Genomic DNA, 14,465 nt, shown 5'->3' with positions numbered 1-14,465 from the left:
TGCGCGTTCACTGGCCTTTTCTAAGCTAGAAAAGGTATGCTGGGGCAGTATAGGTTGGTGACTTCGATTTTAAAGTTGTTGATTGCCTTAGCTAGATACACTTTCCATGTGGAACCCCCTGTCTTGAAAATTACTTTGAGTTGTGCCTTGAGTTTGTTCTCGGGGGCCCACAGGGTCCTGATTTTATTTATTTATTTTGAGAGTTTTATATAGCGCTGGCTAGACCCGGAGGGATCAGAGCGATTTACAGAAGGTTCCAACAGAAATTACAAAATTACATCAGTTTCACGTTACATCAGTTACTATAAGTTACTAGAAGCGCTGGCTAGACCCGTGGGTATCAGAGCGCTTTACATTAGGAATCACATTATTACACAGTTAAAAACAGTTACCGGTTACATCGGTTATACGAAACAGATTTAAATAGTATGGAGGAAGGATAAATAGGGCGGATGGGGTAAGGGGGAAGGGTGTAAGTGGAACGAGGGAGATAACGGCAGCAGAGACGTAGGAAGGTCTGCCCAATGTCCGGCTGGGTAGGTGACGGCCGAGGAGGGAATTTACAGCCCATCTCCCCTATAGCTATCAGGGTAGCTCCACCGGGCAACGGTCAGGTAGCAAGGTCTCAGCGGTCGAGGGAAAGTTCACAGGGTAAATGTCCTAAAGCGTGTGCAGGATCCAGGTAGGATAGGGGTGGGAGGGAAGGGTGTAGGGGGAAGATAACGGCAGGAGAGACGAAGGAAGGTCTGCCCAATGTCCGGCTGGGTAGGTGACAGCCGAGGTGGGAATCCACAGTCCATCTCCCCTATAGCTATCGGGGTAGCTCCACCGGGCATCGGTCAGGTAGCAAGGTGTCAGCGGTCGAGGGAAAGTTCACATGGTAAATGTCCTGAAAGGGTGTGCAGGATACAGGTCGGTTGAGGGCTAAGATCAAGGTCTGGTCGATGACCAGTTGTTTGAAGGTCTGAAACCAATGATTGAAACAGCAATCTATTTTGCGGCCTTTAAGCTGATGAAGCAGACGCAGGGCAACCCTTGGGTTGGAGAGGTCAGGAGAGACGCAAGAGTGTTTGCCCAAAGACCAGCTGGGTAGGTGATGGTCAAGGAGGGAATCCATAGCCCATCTCCCCTTTAGCTCGTGAGGTAGCTCCACCGGGCATCAGTCAAAGTGGTTAGGTCTCAGCTGTCGAGGGAAAGTTTTCAGAGTAGAGGTCCTGGTTGGTGAGTGGGAACAGGGTCTAGTGAAAGGCTGGTCGAGGTCCGAACGATGGCCAATGATTTTAGACCAGGAGAGGAAAGACTATCGCGGAGGGTCTCACTGAGGCGGCCATCTTGAAATCCGGCAAGGGGGACAAGTCCTTGAAAGTTCCAATTCAGTCGGGCCCCATGATTTTTTGGGGGGGGAATTTTTCTTTGCCCAGACTGAAAGTGGGAGGGCGGACATCTTGAGATCAGGTCTAAACGTTGGGGCAGAGACTTTGAGCCAGGTCGGCGTTCCCCCGATGAGTAAAGCCCCGTGGTGCAAACAAGTCTGAGAAGAGGCCTCCTCCCCCGGATGGACCGGGGGTCACTCGCACAGCCTTGAGTGGTCGGGAGCCACCAGGTGGCGGCCATCACAGGGTCAGGCCAATCCAGCAATTGAGTGGCAGTGGAACCACCCCGGATGCGTACCGGCTGGCCGCAAGATGAAAGGTTAGCTGCCAGTCGTTCCAGCCATTGAGTGTAAGGTGCAATCCGTGCCGAATAGAGTCAGGTTCTGTGTGTTTTCAAGAGAGAAAAATTCCCCGGGGGGGGGGACCGAGTCAGCCATCACAGGGTCAGGCAGTCTCAACCCACGAGACCCTTTTCCACACCGTGAGTGTGCAGAGTATGACAGTAGTCTACAGGGCAGGGGAGGCCAGTCTCCCAATAGTTCTTAAAATTGAAACAAGCGCTCCTTTCAATTAACTGGCAGCATCAGCGCAAATAGATTAAAAACGCCCAGACTTCAATGACGTGGTAGTGCGCCCCTTCAAGGTTGGTGAGACCCAGGGAGCTCCCAGCAGCCAACTCACCCCCTCGGGACACTTTGTCACTCGCCGGTAAGCCCTCCGGTGTTCACGTCTCCCGTCTTACTGCCTGCACCCCTCCCCTCCTCCTCCTTATGGCCTCCTAAGTGTCCTAGGAAGCGCGCTGGCTCACCTCCTATGTCTGCTTCAGCCACTCTTTTGGCTGTGATGCTAGCCTGATCGGTGCTCCCCTCACCTGTATATAATTTGTGCCTGAGCCAGCTTCGGGCAGTTTGACTTCCCCAGGACCTGATTGTGGCTGCTGTCATATGGGACCATGTATTCGTCTCGTACCCTTTGCTTACAATCTCTGCTACCAGCGCTGCTGACTTGGCCGCTCCTCCGCCGTCTCAGCCTCATTCTCGCCAGCCTCGGGTACTCGACCACATACCAGTCCTTCCTTCTGTGCTGGTCGTGTGGTGGTCGTGTGGCGGCTGCTCTCAGGACTTGTGCACTACGATTTCCACCGCCGCTCAGCAGTTTCACCCGGCACCCGGGTCCATACGACAACTCTGTAATGTAATATTTTAATAGGTCCCCTCAGTATTCAAGGTCCATTCTCCGAAGGCCTAGCTTCAGTCTCAGCCTTACTCTCCTGGCTTGCCGAGGTGTATAGAATATTTTTTTGTATGCTGAGGTTTGGGTGTTCTTTAGTTGCATTACCAATGTTCCAGGAAAGGCTAAATGGCTGTAGTGTACAGCTGGAATTAGTTTTGCTTTCAGGACTTAGGATTGGTTCGGCAGTTGAGCTTTGTAGGTGATGTTTGAGGCATTTTAAGCTGTGAATAACTCCAGCACACTAAATTCTGAGGTGCTTCAGGTAGACCGTTTGCTTAGCCCCTTCGGTGAACCAAACGCCTATGTAGTTGTAGCTTGCTACTGGTATTTGTACCTCTCGAGCCGTCAATGTGCTTGTCTGTTGTGAGGGTATTTTCCATAGATGATGATTTTGTTCTTGCCCTGGCCCACCAGAAGTTTGTTGGCTTTGTTAAACCCGTGAAGTGTCATGGGCTCTCTGTAGACCTGATTTGTTGTGGTTCATGATCACTTTGTTCATTTGCACATGATATTTTGAAAACTTTGTGCTTCTATAGTTCAGCTTGATATTCAAAAGTATGATGGGTACCATTCGTCCCATGAAGTACAGAGTTGACCCTCTGCTTCAGGGGTTGGGCCTGGAGCATTTGTGGGTATTTCTCTGGGTGATTTTGTTTAATGTCTCTTCCCCATTCTACAAACCAAGGCGCTTCCTTGGGCATAGTGGGCTGGTGCGGTTGTTGGTGCAAGCCTACCAGAGTTGACTCACCATGAGTGTTGCTGGGGAATTTTAGGAACCTAACCCAGGTGAGATCGTCCGAGCGAATATGGACCAAAGATGGTACATGTTTGAGTAGATGAAGACTGTTGCCCCGGTTTAAAATGTCATGTTGATCTTTAATATGGAATCTGGGTTAGCACAATCTCCAGGATGCCCATACTGGCCTTTGTGTGAGTTGATTCCAGTGTTTTGGCCTAGTGTGCCGGGGAGGGTTGGTTGGGTCGATACCCAAGGTTCAGGAGATGTGAGACATGTTTTGAGTTGGACCAGGGCTTGGCAAAGTGATGGGCTGGCCATGTGGGAATGTGTTTGTGTTAGGGGCCCGGCCGGGGTACCCACCGGTGTCTGTGCATGGCACATGGATTAGTGCAGCTCGGGTGCTTGCATTTACCCTTTTTGTTAGTCGGTTGAAAAGGAGTTGTCTTAGGGGCTGAGCTTACTACATCAAGATCTTTTCTTTCTGGTTTGTCACTGAGAGTGGGGTTGTTTTAGGGACTGCCGTTGTTGCAGCAAGATCTTTTGTGCTGTTAATGCCTGCCTTGGTTGTGAATATCTGGTAAAACTGAGTGAAGTCACAATCTGCAGTTTTAATATTCTAAAGGCTGCTGAGAGCTATCTGTTGTAGTTGGTAGGGAGTTGTGTTGGTTGATGGAAATACTGGAATTATTGAAAGCGCTGGTGCGCTGTGGGCACAGTTGACTGTGGTGGGCCGCGGTGGAAAGGCGAGCCCTCTACTGCTTAATGTTAACTTTATGCAGGTTTGGTGCAGATTGGGCTGTCTCCGGGGATGACGCTGTATTTGCTTTCTCCTCTGGTAAAGATGATGACTGGTGCATCAATTGGTGAGGCGGGGGAGCACACTGAGGGAGACAAACTGCATCGGAGTCTGGTCTGGCTATCTCCATCTCCCTCCAGCTCAACACTGTGGCCGCTGTGCTGGCACTGCTGCCACGCCTCGCATCCACACCTCGCCGGGCATGCTGCTTACTGCAGACGGTGGGCCTGGCAGGCTGGGGGCAGAGCTGACAGTGAGCTGTTGGGAAACGGGTTGCAGCGCGATTGATAAGGTAGACGATGGCCCGCCCAGGTGTTGTGGCCTTGATGTTGCAGAACTTGCGGGGAGGGCGCTGACGGAGAGGCCCTGCGCTCTTACCTCCACAGCCATGAACACGAGGTTGAGCAGTGCAGCGGGTTCGTGAATAAGGTGTCATGGTTGAAATACTCCGTTTTAGAATTGGCAGCTGACAGTAAAACAAAGCATGAATTATAATATGTGGATGACGCAGCATAAGTCACCAACATAAGGATGTAGAGAGTTTCTAAATATGTTGATGGTTTTATCTCTTCATGAAGTGATTCAGTGTGAGAAATTGGGTTGTTTGGGTTTATGGTTCTTTAGTCTTGGTTGTGAAATGTAGGGCGGGCAGGCTGCTAACAGAAGTTCAAAGAAAGATAAAGATGCAAAGTACAAGGAGCCTCCATAGCTGTGCAGGCTAGTACGTCAGATGGACAACTGGTGCTGACTGAGTCCCACAGAGGTGTGACTCGTTGGGGTGTTAATTTTCCTATTGCTCAACTATAGTAGGTTTATGCAGCTTTGCAGACAAACGGTGCAGTGAATCAAGGTGTTTCTGATGGTTAGAGTAGATACAACCCTATAGAACACAGCAAAGATATAGGTGGCTCAGTGGTGACGTGACGGTTCTCACTTTAGTGGTGGTGATAGAGTTGTTTCTAAACTCAATGCAGAGTTGATTCTGGTGACGAGGGATCAACGTGGGAACTCAGAAACTGCAGGTTCGAGGCATATGAGCTGCAGATTGTACACTTAGCATAGGTCGCCATCTGGTGTTGGGCCCGGATGTTTGCAGTTTGTTTTTCTTCTTGGACCGTCTTTGGAAGTCACGAGTTTGGTGACTCCTCCTTCGGTCCGTACTGCGCATGGGCTTCGGCTCCATCCTCAGATTGTTTTTTTCCGCCATCGGGCTCGGATGTGATCCTTCGTACTCCGGCTTCGAACTTCTACGGTTCCAGCCTCGACGGAAAATCCTCGATTCTTCGAGTTCCTTCATCATCTTCATCTCTCGAAGCGGCACTTTTTCCATCCCGTACATCGACACCGGCCTTCGGGCCCTCCGCGACTCCGGTCCCGGCCGATGGAAAGGACTCCGTTTAAAAAGTGCCCAAAATGTGGGTCTAAATTTCCCCACACCGACCTCCATCAGGTGTGTAACCTTTGCCTCTCTCCGGAACACGAGGCTCGAGACTGCCCCGCCTGCAAGTCTTTTCGATCGAAGAAAACGATCCGAGATCGAAAGGCTCGACGCACCATGGCGCACTCATCCTCGACAGTTCCACCGGACATCTTCGGAGACGACGCCGAAGCTTCGGGGCAGACACACACCGAACTGGGAGAAGACATCGTCAGCGCTTCCGAGGCCGACGACTCCGACCTGGAGGACGTAACACCAGGACAGCGGGCCGTGAGTACAATGCCCCCTCCCAGCCCCGCACCGAAAACCAAAGAGACTCCGGTTACTCCCTCGCCTGCCGGCCTGGGCAAAACCAAAACCAAAGCCTCGATCACCCCACCTTCGGGCCCGGTGTCGAAGCACTCAAAGTCTCACGGCAGCTCGGGATCGAGCCAGCCGACGCCCGGTGCCGATAAACACCACTCGGCACCGAAGCCTGCAAAATCCAGCTCGACTCCGAAACCACCGGTGCCGAAGCCTGGACACTCGGCGCCGACCAAACACAAACAGAAATCGGTCGGCACCGACGCTCCGGCGCCGAAACAGCATTCGACGCCGAAACACACGGAGACCTCCAAAAAGCAGGGCGTACACAGAACATCGAAACCTCCGGTTCCGAAATCGCCGGTGCCGACAGACGACTCGGCGCCATTGGCTCTGTTTACACCAGACCCTTTACAAAAGACTTTGTCCAGAGATCCAAAGACTGGCCTTTTGACTGTGATTACTAAGAAGCGTCGCCTTGAGGCTCCGGCTCCTCCTCCTCCACCCAAAAAGAGGGACTCAGCTACTTCTCCCCTTAGAGTACCCTCCCCACTGCCACCCCCCCTCCCACCACCACCCCCTCCACCTTTACCTCACTACGATCCGGCCCCATCCCCAGACCCGGATGACGGGGACCCGGACAATGACCCAGGGGACGCCCCAATGGATCCCACTCCACCAGGGACCCCAGATCCATGGGAGGATTATAATAACCCTGATGTACCCAATGTACCTCAAGACGACCTATACCCATCAAGGCCGTCTCCTCCAGAGGACTCTTTAGGGTTTCACCATTTAGTGCAGAGAGCAGCACACTACCATGGGGTGGACATGCACACGGAACCAGTGGAAGAAGACTTCCTACTGGATACATTTAATTTACAAGATCGTTCCACTGCTATTTTACCCATGCTTAAGGGTGTCACCAAGCACGCTACAGAGGTATTCAAAGACCCTGTCAGAGCCAGAGTACTAAACCCTAGAATAGAGAAGAAGTACAAGGCGGCACCCACAGACCCTGCATACATCAAGGGCCCTGCTCCTCTAGATTCCCTAGTTGTCTCCACAGCTAGAAAGAGGGCTAACTCCCAATCCTCAGGAGATGCCCCACCACCAGACAAGGAATCTAAACTTCTGGACGCGTCTGGTAAACGCACCGCCTACCAGGCTGCAAACATGTGGCGCATTGCAAATACACAAGCACTGCTTGCGCGATATGATAGAGCACACTATGATGAATTAGAGGCTCTTATGCAGCACCTTCCAGAGAAATACAAACGCCAAGCTCATGACCTGATACAGGAGGGCAAACTAATCACAAACACCTCCATTAAGTGTGCCCTCGATGCAGCAGACACTGCTTCTAGAGCCATAAACACCAGTGTCCTGCTTCGACGCCATGCCTGGCTCAGGATATCAGGGTTCAAGCCTGAGGTCCAGACATCAATACTTAATCACACCTTTGACCAGCAAACACTCTTTGGCCCAAAGGTAGACGAAGCGCTCGAAAAAATGAAGAAAGATACAGACACAGCGAAGTCTATGGGAGCGCTCCAGACCCAAGCCTCTAAGCGTTCCTTTCGACGCTCGTCCTTTCGTGGCACAGGTAGAGGCTCCTCCACCGATAATGCCTCTACCTCCTACAAATCCCCTCCTCAAAATACCTTTTCAAAGGGCAACCAAAGAGGTGGTTACAGAGGCAACAACAATAAGGGCAGGGGCAAAACCAACAATACCCGTTCTGCCACCCCACCCGCACAATGACTCCCCTTCGCTCCCCCCAGACCATTCCACTCCGGTCGGGGGCAGACTACAAGATTTTATCCACGTATGGGAGTCCATAACATCGGACAAATGGGTGACCCAAATCATTCGGTCAGGGTACTGCCTCGAGCTAACATCTACCCCACCCAATATCCCACCAAGGCACCGTCCAATGTCCCAAGAGCATTCCACACTGCTCAAACAAGAGGTACTCTCGCTCCTCCAGAAACACGCCATAGAGCAGGTACCCGACAATCAACGAAATCTAGGGGTCTACTCCCTATATTTCTTAATCCCAAAGAAAGACGAGACCCTCAGACCCATTCTGGATCTCCGGCCTCTAAATGCCTACATACATTCAGACCACTTTCACATGGTCACCTTACAACAAGTCCTCCCACTCCTCTGCCAGGGAGACTTTCTCACAACACTGGATCTGAAAGACGCGTACTTTCACATTCCAATACACCCCTCTCACAGAAAATACCTCAGGTTCGTGGTGGACGGGCAACATTACCAATTCAAGGTTCTCCCCTTCGGGGTCACCACTGCACCACGGGTGTTTACCAAATGCCTAGCAGTAGTAGCAGCACACCTCAGACGTCAACATGTTCACGTCTTCCCTTACTTAGACGACTGGCTCATAAAAGCCGCGTCCTACCACCAATGCGTGCAACATACAAACAGCACCATCCAACTGCTTCATCAGCTAGGCTTCACGGTGAACTACCAAAAGTCCCACCTCATACCATCTCACACAAAGCAATATCTCGGGGCCACCATAGACACCTCAAAAGGTATTGCCTATCCAAACTCAGCCAGAATCACAAGCATTCTAGCCTTACGCAAAATATTCCTTCCTCAACACTCTCTACCAGCAAGAGTGTTTATGAAGCTCATAGGGATGATGGCGTCTTGCATCTTCATAGTGCCCCATGCAAGACTCCACATGCGTCCACTTCAGGAGTGCCTAGCACAACAGTGGAACCAGGCCCAGGGTCAGCTGACGGATCTGGTGTTGGTGGACGGCCGCACACATCACTCTCTGCAGTGGTGGAACACCACAAACCTTTCCAAGGGACGGCCGTTCCTGGACCCGGTTCCCCAAGTGACTCTAACAGCGGACGCATCGCTCTCCGGCTGGGGAGCGCACCTCTTACACCTCACAATGCAAGGTCTATGGACGCCACAGCAAAAAACGCTCCACATCAACCATCTGGAGCTTTTGGCGATCTTTCTAGCCCTAAAATCTTTCCAAAAGCAGATTTCAGGCAAAGCAGTCCTCATTCGCACAGACAACATGACTGCGATGTATTATATACAGAAACAGGGGGGGACACACTCTCCCCAGCTCTCCCGCTTAGCCCAGAGCATATGGAGATGGGCAATTCCCCAAAACATTTTTCTCCTGGCACAACATGTTCCAGGCGTACAAAACACCATAGCAGATCTGCTCAGCAGACAGACTCAACAACTACACGAATGGGAACTGCATCCACAAGTTCTTCACCCATTCTTCCGACAGTGGGGGCATCCTCAAATAGACCTCTTCGCCACCCACGAAAACAAAAAATGCCCAAGCTTCGCCGCCAGATACCCACACCCATTGTCCAAGGGCAATGCGATATGGATGAACTGGTCAGGCAGATTTGCATACGCCTTTCCACCTCTCCCACTAATTCCATTAGTGGTCAGGAAACTACAACAGCACTCCCTCACACTCATTCTGGTAGCTCCGACGTGGGCCAGACAGCCGTGGTACACCACGCTACTACAACTATCAGTGGTACCACATCAAAAACTGCACCTTTCCCCATGCCTCCTAACCCAGAACCATGGAGAAATCAGGCACCCGGACCCAGCTCAGCTCAACCTGGCGATCTGGCTCCTGAAATCTTAGAATTCGGGTACCTTAACCTTCCCCCTGATTGCATGAACATCATCATGGAAGCCAGACGTCCTACCACTAGAGCATGCTATGCCGCAAAGTGGAAAAGATTTGTAATGTACTGCCGTAACAATACAATCAACCCTCTAGATGCATCCATACAACACATCATATGCTATCTGCTCCATCTTCACAGGTGTAACCTGGCGTATTCATCCATACGCCTACACCTAGCAGCGATCGCTGCCTATCTACAAAACAGACAGCATTTGTCACTCTTCAGAGTGCCCGCTATTAAAGCCTTCATGGAAGGCCTCAAACGAGTAATTCCTCCCAGGGCACCACCCTCCCCTGTATGGAATCTAAATTTGGTCCTTACACGACTAATGGGTCCGCCCTTCGAACCAATGCACAAATGTGAGCTACAATTTCTCACCTGGAAAACAGCTTTCCTTGTAGCTATCACTTCCCTTAGAAGGGTTGGTGAAATACAAGCGTTCACCATACAGGAACCTTACATACAAATGCATCACAGCAAGGTCATACTTCGAACTAATCCGAAGTTCCTGCCCAAAGTCATTACCCCCTTCCACCTCAATCAATCAGTGGAATTACCTGTCTTCTTTTCGCAACCCCAATCTGTTGCGGAAAGGGCCTTACACACACTAGATGTGAAAAGAGCGTTGCTATATTACATACAAAGAACGCAACCCTTCAGGAAGACCAAACAGTTGTTCGTCTCCTTTTCTCCACCACATAAAGGCAACCCCATCTCAAAATCAGGGATAGCTAGGTGGATTGTAAAATTCATACAAATTTGCTATCAGAAGGCAAAGAGAACATTATCTGTTCCCCCTAAAGCCCACTCTACAAGAAAGTTAGGGGCTTCTATGGCTTTTCTAGGGAATATACCCTTAGATGACATATGCAAGGCAGCCACATGGTCTACACCGCACACATTCACAAAACACTACTGTGTAGATGTGCATTCCCAGCAGCAAGCTAGGGTGGGCCAGGCTGTACTAAAAACACTCTTTCAAACAGCTGCAACGGATACCGGTGGTCGCCGCTAAGGTTGGGTACTGCTATATAATCTATGCTAAGTGTACAATCTGCAGCTCATATGCCTCGAACGGAATATGCTACTTACCAGTATGCATCTGTTCTTGGCATGTAGAGCTGCAGAGTTGTACACGCCCACCCGCCTCCCCGGCTACCTGTATCCGTTCCAGTCCATCTTATTTAGATACAACACACATGGGTTTCTCACTGTTATTACTACGCTCCATCATTTCCCTGTTGGCGAAAAACAATCTGAGGATGGAGCCGAAGCCCATGCGCAGTACGGACCGAAGGAGGAGTCACCAAACTCGTGACTTCCAAAGACGGTCCAAGAAGAAAAACAAACTGCAAACATCCGGGCCCAACACCAGATGGCGACCTATGCTAAGTGTACAACTCTGCAGCTCTACATGCCAAGAACAGATGCATACTGGTAAGTAGCATATTCCTTTAATTATATAAACAGTATATTTGCTGTTAGCCATGATCTATGAACATCCAAAAATTGTCAGTGTGCAATATACTTTGACGACTAATCGTATGGAAACCTCTTGATATCACTGATTTTGAGCAATTTGTTTCTCCTTTACCATTCCCTCTCCTCTCTTCCCACTTGTTCTTTAAAGGAGAAGCTGATTTTCACATTGAGATTACCTTCTGAGATTTTCATATTTAATTTGATATTGTTGCTCGTTGGTGATTGACATCCATGGGGCATTATACTAATAAAAATAATTTAAATTAAGTTGATTCTACATTTTCATAAAATGAAGTGATGACATGCTGAGGAATTTGCAATTTCAGTAATCGAGCCCTGCTGTGAAAAAAATTTTGTTAACCATAACAAGTTTTCTGTTGTCTGATCAGTGTATTTTAGCCTGTTAATTCTGTCCATCTGTGTGTTGTGTTTTAAGGTAGTTCAGTCTTTGTGTACAAGTGACAATCTTCTTGTTTTTCAGTTGCTTGCTCTGTGTCCAAGAAGGGGACAGACACCAGTGTTGTTACTGCTGAAGGCGATGGTAAGTAAAATTTGTTTCCAAAATTAAGGCCTATATTTATAATTATGATGGATGATTCTAATCGCAGATTCCTCACTTCTTGAAAATTCCCAGACTGGATCCAGAGAACTATTCAGCGGTGCTCCTGCTCACCACGAGCTGGCACCATGAAGCTCTGGTGATTTTGTACAGTACTGTAAGGGACATAGTGATGCCGCATATAAGCACCTCCCTAGTTCGCTGATGTCAGTTCCTTTCTTTCCTCATTCTTTGGCTGAAGCCCTGCTCTCAACTTGTCGGTCCCTTATTGGTTACATCAAACCTTTCTCAAACAGCGTGCCAGGGAAGATGTCTTCCCCCGACTAGATTCAAACCAAACATGACTGCAGCAAGCAAAAATCAGTCAGCAACCCACAAGATGTGTGCTTTTGTTGGCTGAACAACTGTCACGACTTAAATTTGTGTGGTAAGTATGCCCTCAAAAACATCATCCTGCTGGCCAGCCACCTAGCCGGAGTTTCTTAATGCCAGTGTAGATAAGTTAAGCAAGCATCAGCTGGTGGACAACAAATGGCTTCCCAAGGTGGCATAGGACATTTCCGGGTTGGCCTGACTAGATTTACTCAGGATAGATTCTTTAACAATTAATGTATGCAGTGTCAAAACTTCATATTGGAGTTCCTGCTGCTACCTCTCCTGCCTAGAGTTGTGGTGAAAATTGGGGGAGACTGAGTCCTAGTCATCTCAGTAGTCGAGGACTTGTTCAGGACAGTGTAGTACCCAGAGCACCTCTGATCTGGATACACATTCAGGAGGACCCCCAATCTCAGCACCAGGGAGAGTACTACTCCTGAATCCCCACAACTTCCATCTCCATGTGTGAAGACTGAGCAGCAGCAGCTAGACCAAAGTGGGTTGTGTCATTCTTGCAGTAAGGCACCTGTCAAAGAAGTCCGTCTATGCCATGCACTGGGAGAAGTTTATGGCTTGGCGTAGGGCTTGTCATCTTGATCCGGACCTGTAAGGCTTTGCAGTGGGAACAGTTAAGTCATTTGTTCGCCCTTTTAGTCTTTTTACTTTTGCCTGATCAACCGCCTCTCTTCAAATCACTTTTCGTAATGTGTTTTGTCAAAGATTACTTGCATATTTCATCCAAAGCTGTTTCTTATGTGGCATTGGGATTTTAACCTGATCTTGACATTTCTCATTTACATGTCCTCCCTACAACTACTGGTTCTAAAAACTGCTTTCCTTATTGCAATTGTATCAATGCACTCACTGTGTCAATAAACTACAGGTGCTATTAGTGCAACCTCCCTACACTGCCTACTTTCCGGATAAACGCAGATTTTTTTGGGCGGACTTCTTGCCCAACAAAGTATCTTGCTTTAGGATAGGTTATTGCTAAATACAGGCTTCTCACCTTTCGGCTATCCGGAGGCTCCAGACTGGATGCAGTGAACTTCAACAGCAGTGCTTCTGCGCACCAGCAGTTAGTCATGTGGCTCTCTGTTGAAGGGACGGAGCTGAGTCTCATACAAGCAACCCCAGGCAGTGACTTCAGTTTCTTTCTATGCCTTCAAATGTGGGTCCGGAGCTCTGCGCCCAACTTTAGTCATTCTTCCAATTTCCAAAACTATTACTGTGCTAGGGAATAATGTCTCCTCCAGCTACTACAGGCTTCAAATCGTGCCTAGACTGCAGGAAGCTTACGCTGGTCACAGACCCACACAAGGATTTTTTTGTGCCTGGCTCCGGTCAAACTCCAAGTCATTTAATGTGTACCCCCACGCAATTGAAGGTGAGGTAGGACCCAGAGGCGAAGCTCTACATCACCGAACTCAAGAGGTCACACGCAAAGCTCAAGTTGTAAGCCCTAACTTGGCGTTAGGCTGTTCTTGTAAACAATCCACTACCCACACATTCTTCGAGTAAATAAAAGTCCATGAGCGAACACATAGATGAAGCAGGACTCAACCCCGTCCTGAGTCTGTAGCTTAAAGAGAAAGTGCAAGGTCTTCAAGATAAATATTCCTTTCTTTCAAAACCCCCAGTTTCTGAACCGGTTTCCCATCTAATCACAATTCCCCCAAATACCGTGGGCCACCGCAGTTGACACCACAGCAGATAGCTTCCTCACAGTCACAGGGGCATCCAGTCAGACTAACACCAGTGGGTCCTACCTTTACTCACTCTGTCCCATTTGAGACACATTTACCGGGCCTGTACCAACTATGGTAATGACTCCCACATTAGCCTCAAGATCAACTCCTATACAGATTCAATAAACGTTGATAGACTTGGTGCTGGCGTTTATTTCAGACCCTGAACCAATGTCAACCCATGCTTGACCAACCACGCCTCTAGATTATGAAAGCTCAACTGGTTATGTATCCTGACTCTGCCCCAGTGCCTCTACACCAATGTATCTGTCAGCAAAGGCTCCATTAATTTTTTGGCTCCCACTCTGACCCTGTGCAAGAAACACATGAGTGTCCGTGATGATAAGGTGGAGGATGATGGGTTTCCCACCCCTCCCTCAGCAGACCTCAGAACTTCCCTGGCTCAGACAATACATAGCAGAGCTGGCAGAGTCCCCGAATACCAGAGCAGACAAACTGAGCAGATGTTGTCTGATCTCCATCACAAGGTGGTGTGGGGCCTCTTCTAACTCTGGGGAGGGGGGGAGTGGCTGGCTGGCTAGATCTCTTCACCTTCATCAGGAAGATCAGGGTTAGCAAATTTGCATGCAGGAGTATCCTCCAAGGTTTTCATAAAAAGATTTGGTCCGACTGGAATGGAGCAAGAGATTCTGGTATGTGTGCGCAGCGATACCGCTCCAGCCACTGGTTCAGAAGATGATCAGGAAAG

General features: G+C 49.4%; 1 protein-coding gene across 3 annotated transcripts in view; it reads left to right on the top strand.

Moving 5' to 3' along the window:
- LOC146816485 (exportin-5-like) overlaps nucleotides 1-14,465 on the top strand; it is an 819,517-nt gene that overhangs the window by 613,589 nt on the left and 191,463 nt on the right. For all 3 annotated transcript variants that reach the window (XM_085610334.1, XM_085610332.1, XM_085610333.1), the window contains exon 27: nucleotides 11,556-11,615. In XM_085610334.1, coding sequence (XP_085466460.1) covers nucleotides 11,556-11,615 — 60 coding nt within the window. The remainder of the gene's footprint in view (nucleotides 1-11,555; nucleotides 11,616-14,465) is intronic.

This window comes from Triturus cristatus, chromosome 6 (genome assembly GCF_964204655.1).
Source record: "Triturus cristatus chromosome 6, aTriCri1.1, whole genome shotgun sequence".
Taxonomy (NCBI): domain Eukaryota; kingdom Metazoa; phylum Chordata; class Amphibia; order Caudata; family Salamandridae; genus Triturus; species Triturus cristatus.
The sequence above is the reverse complement of the archived record's forward strand: the minus strand, read 5'-3'. Positions and strand labels throughout refer to the sequence as shown.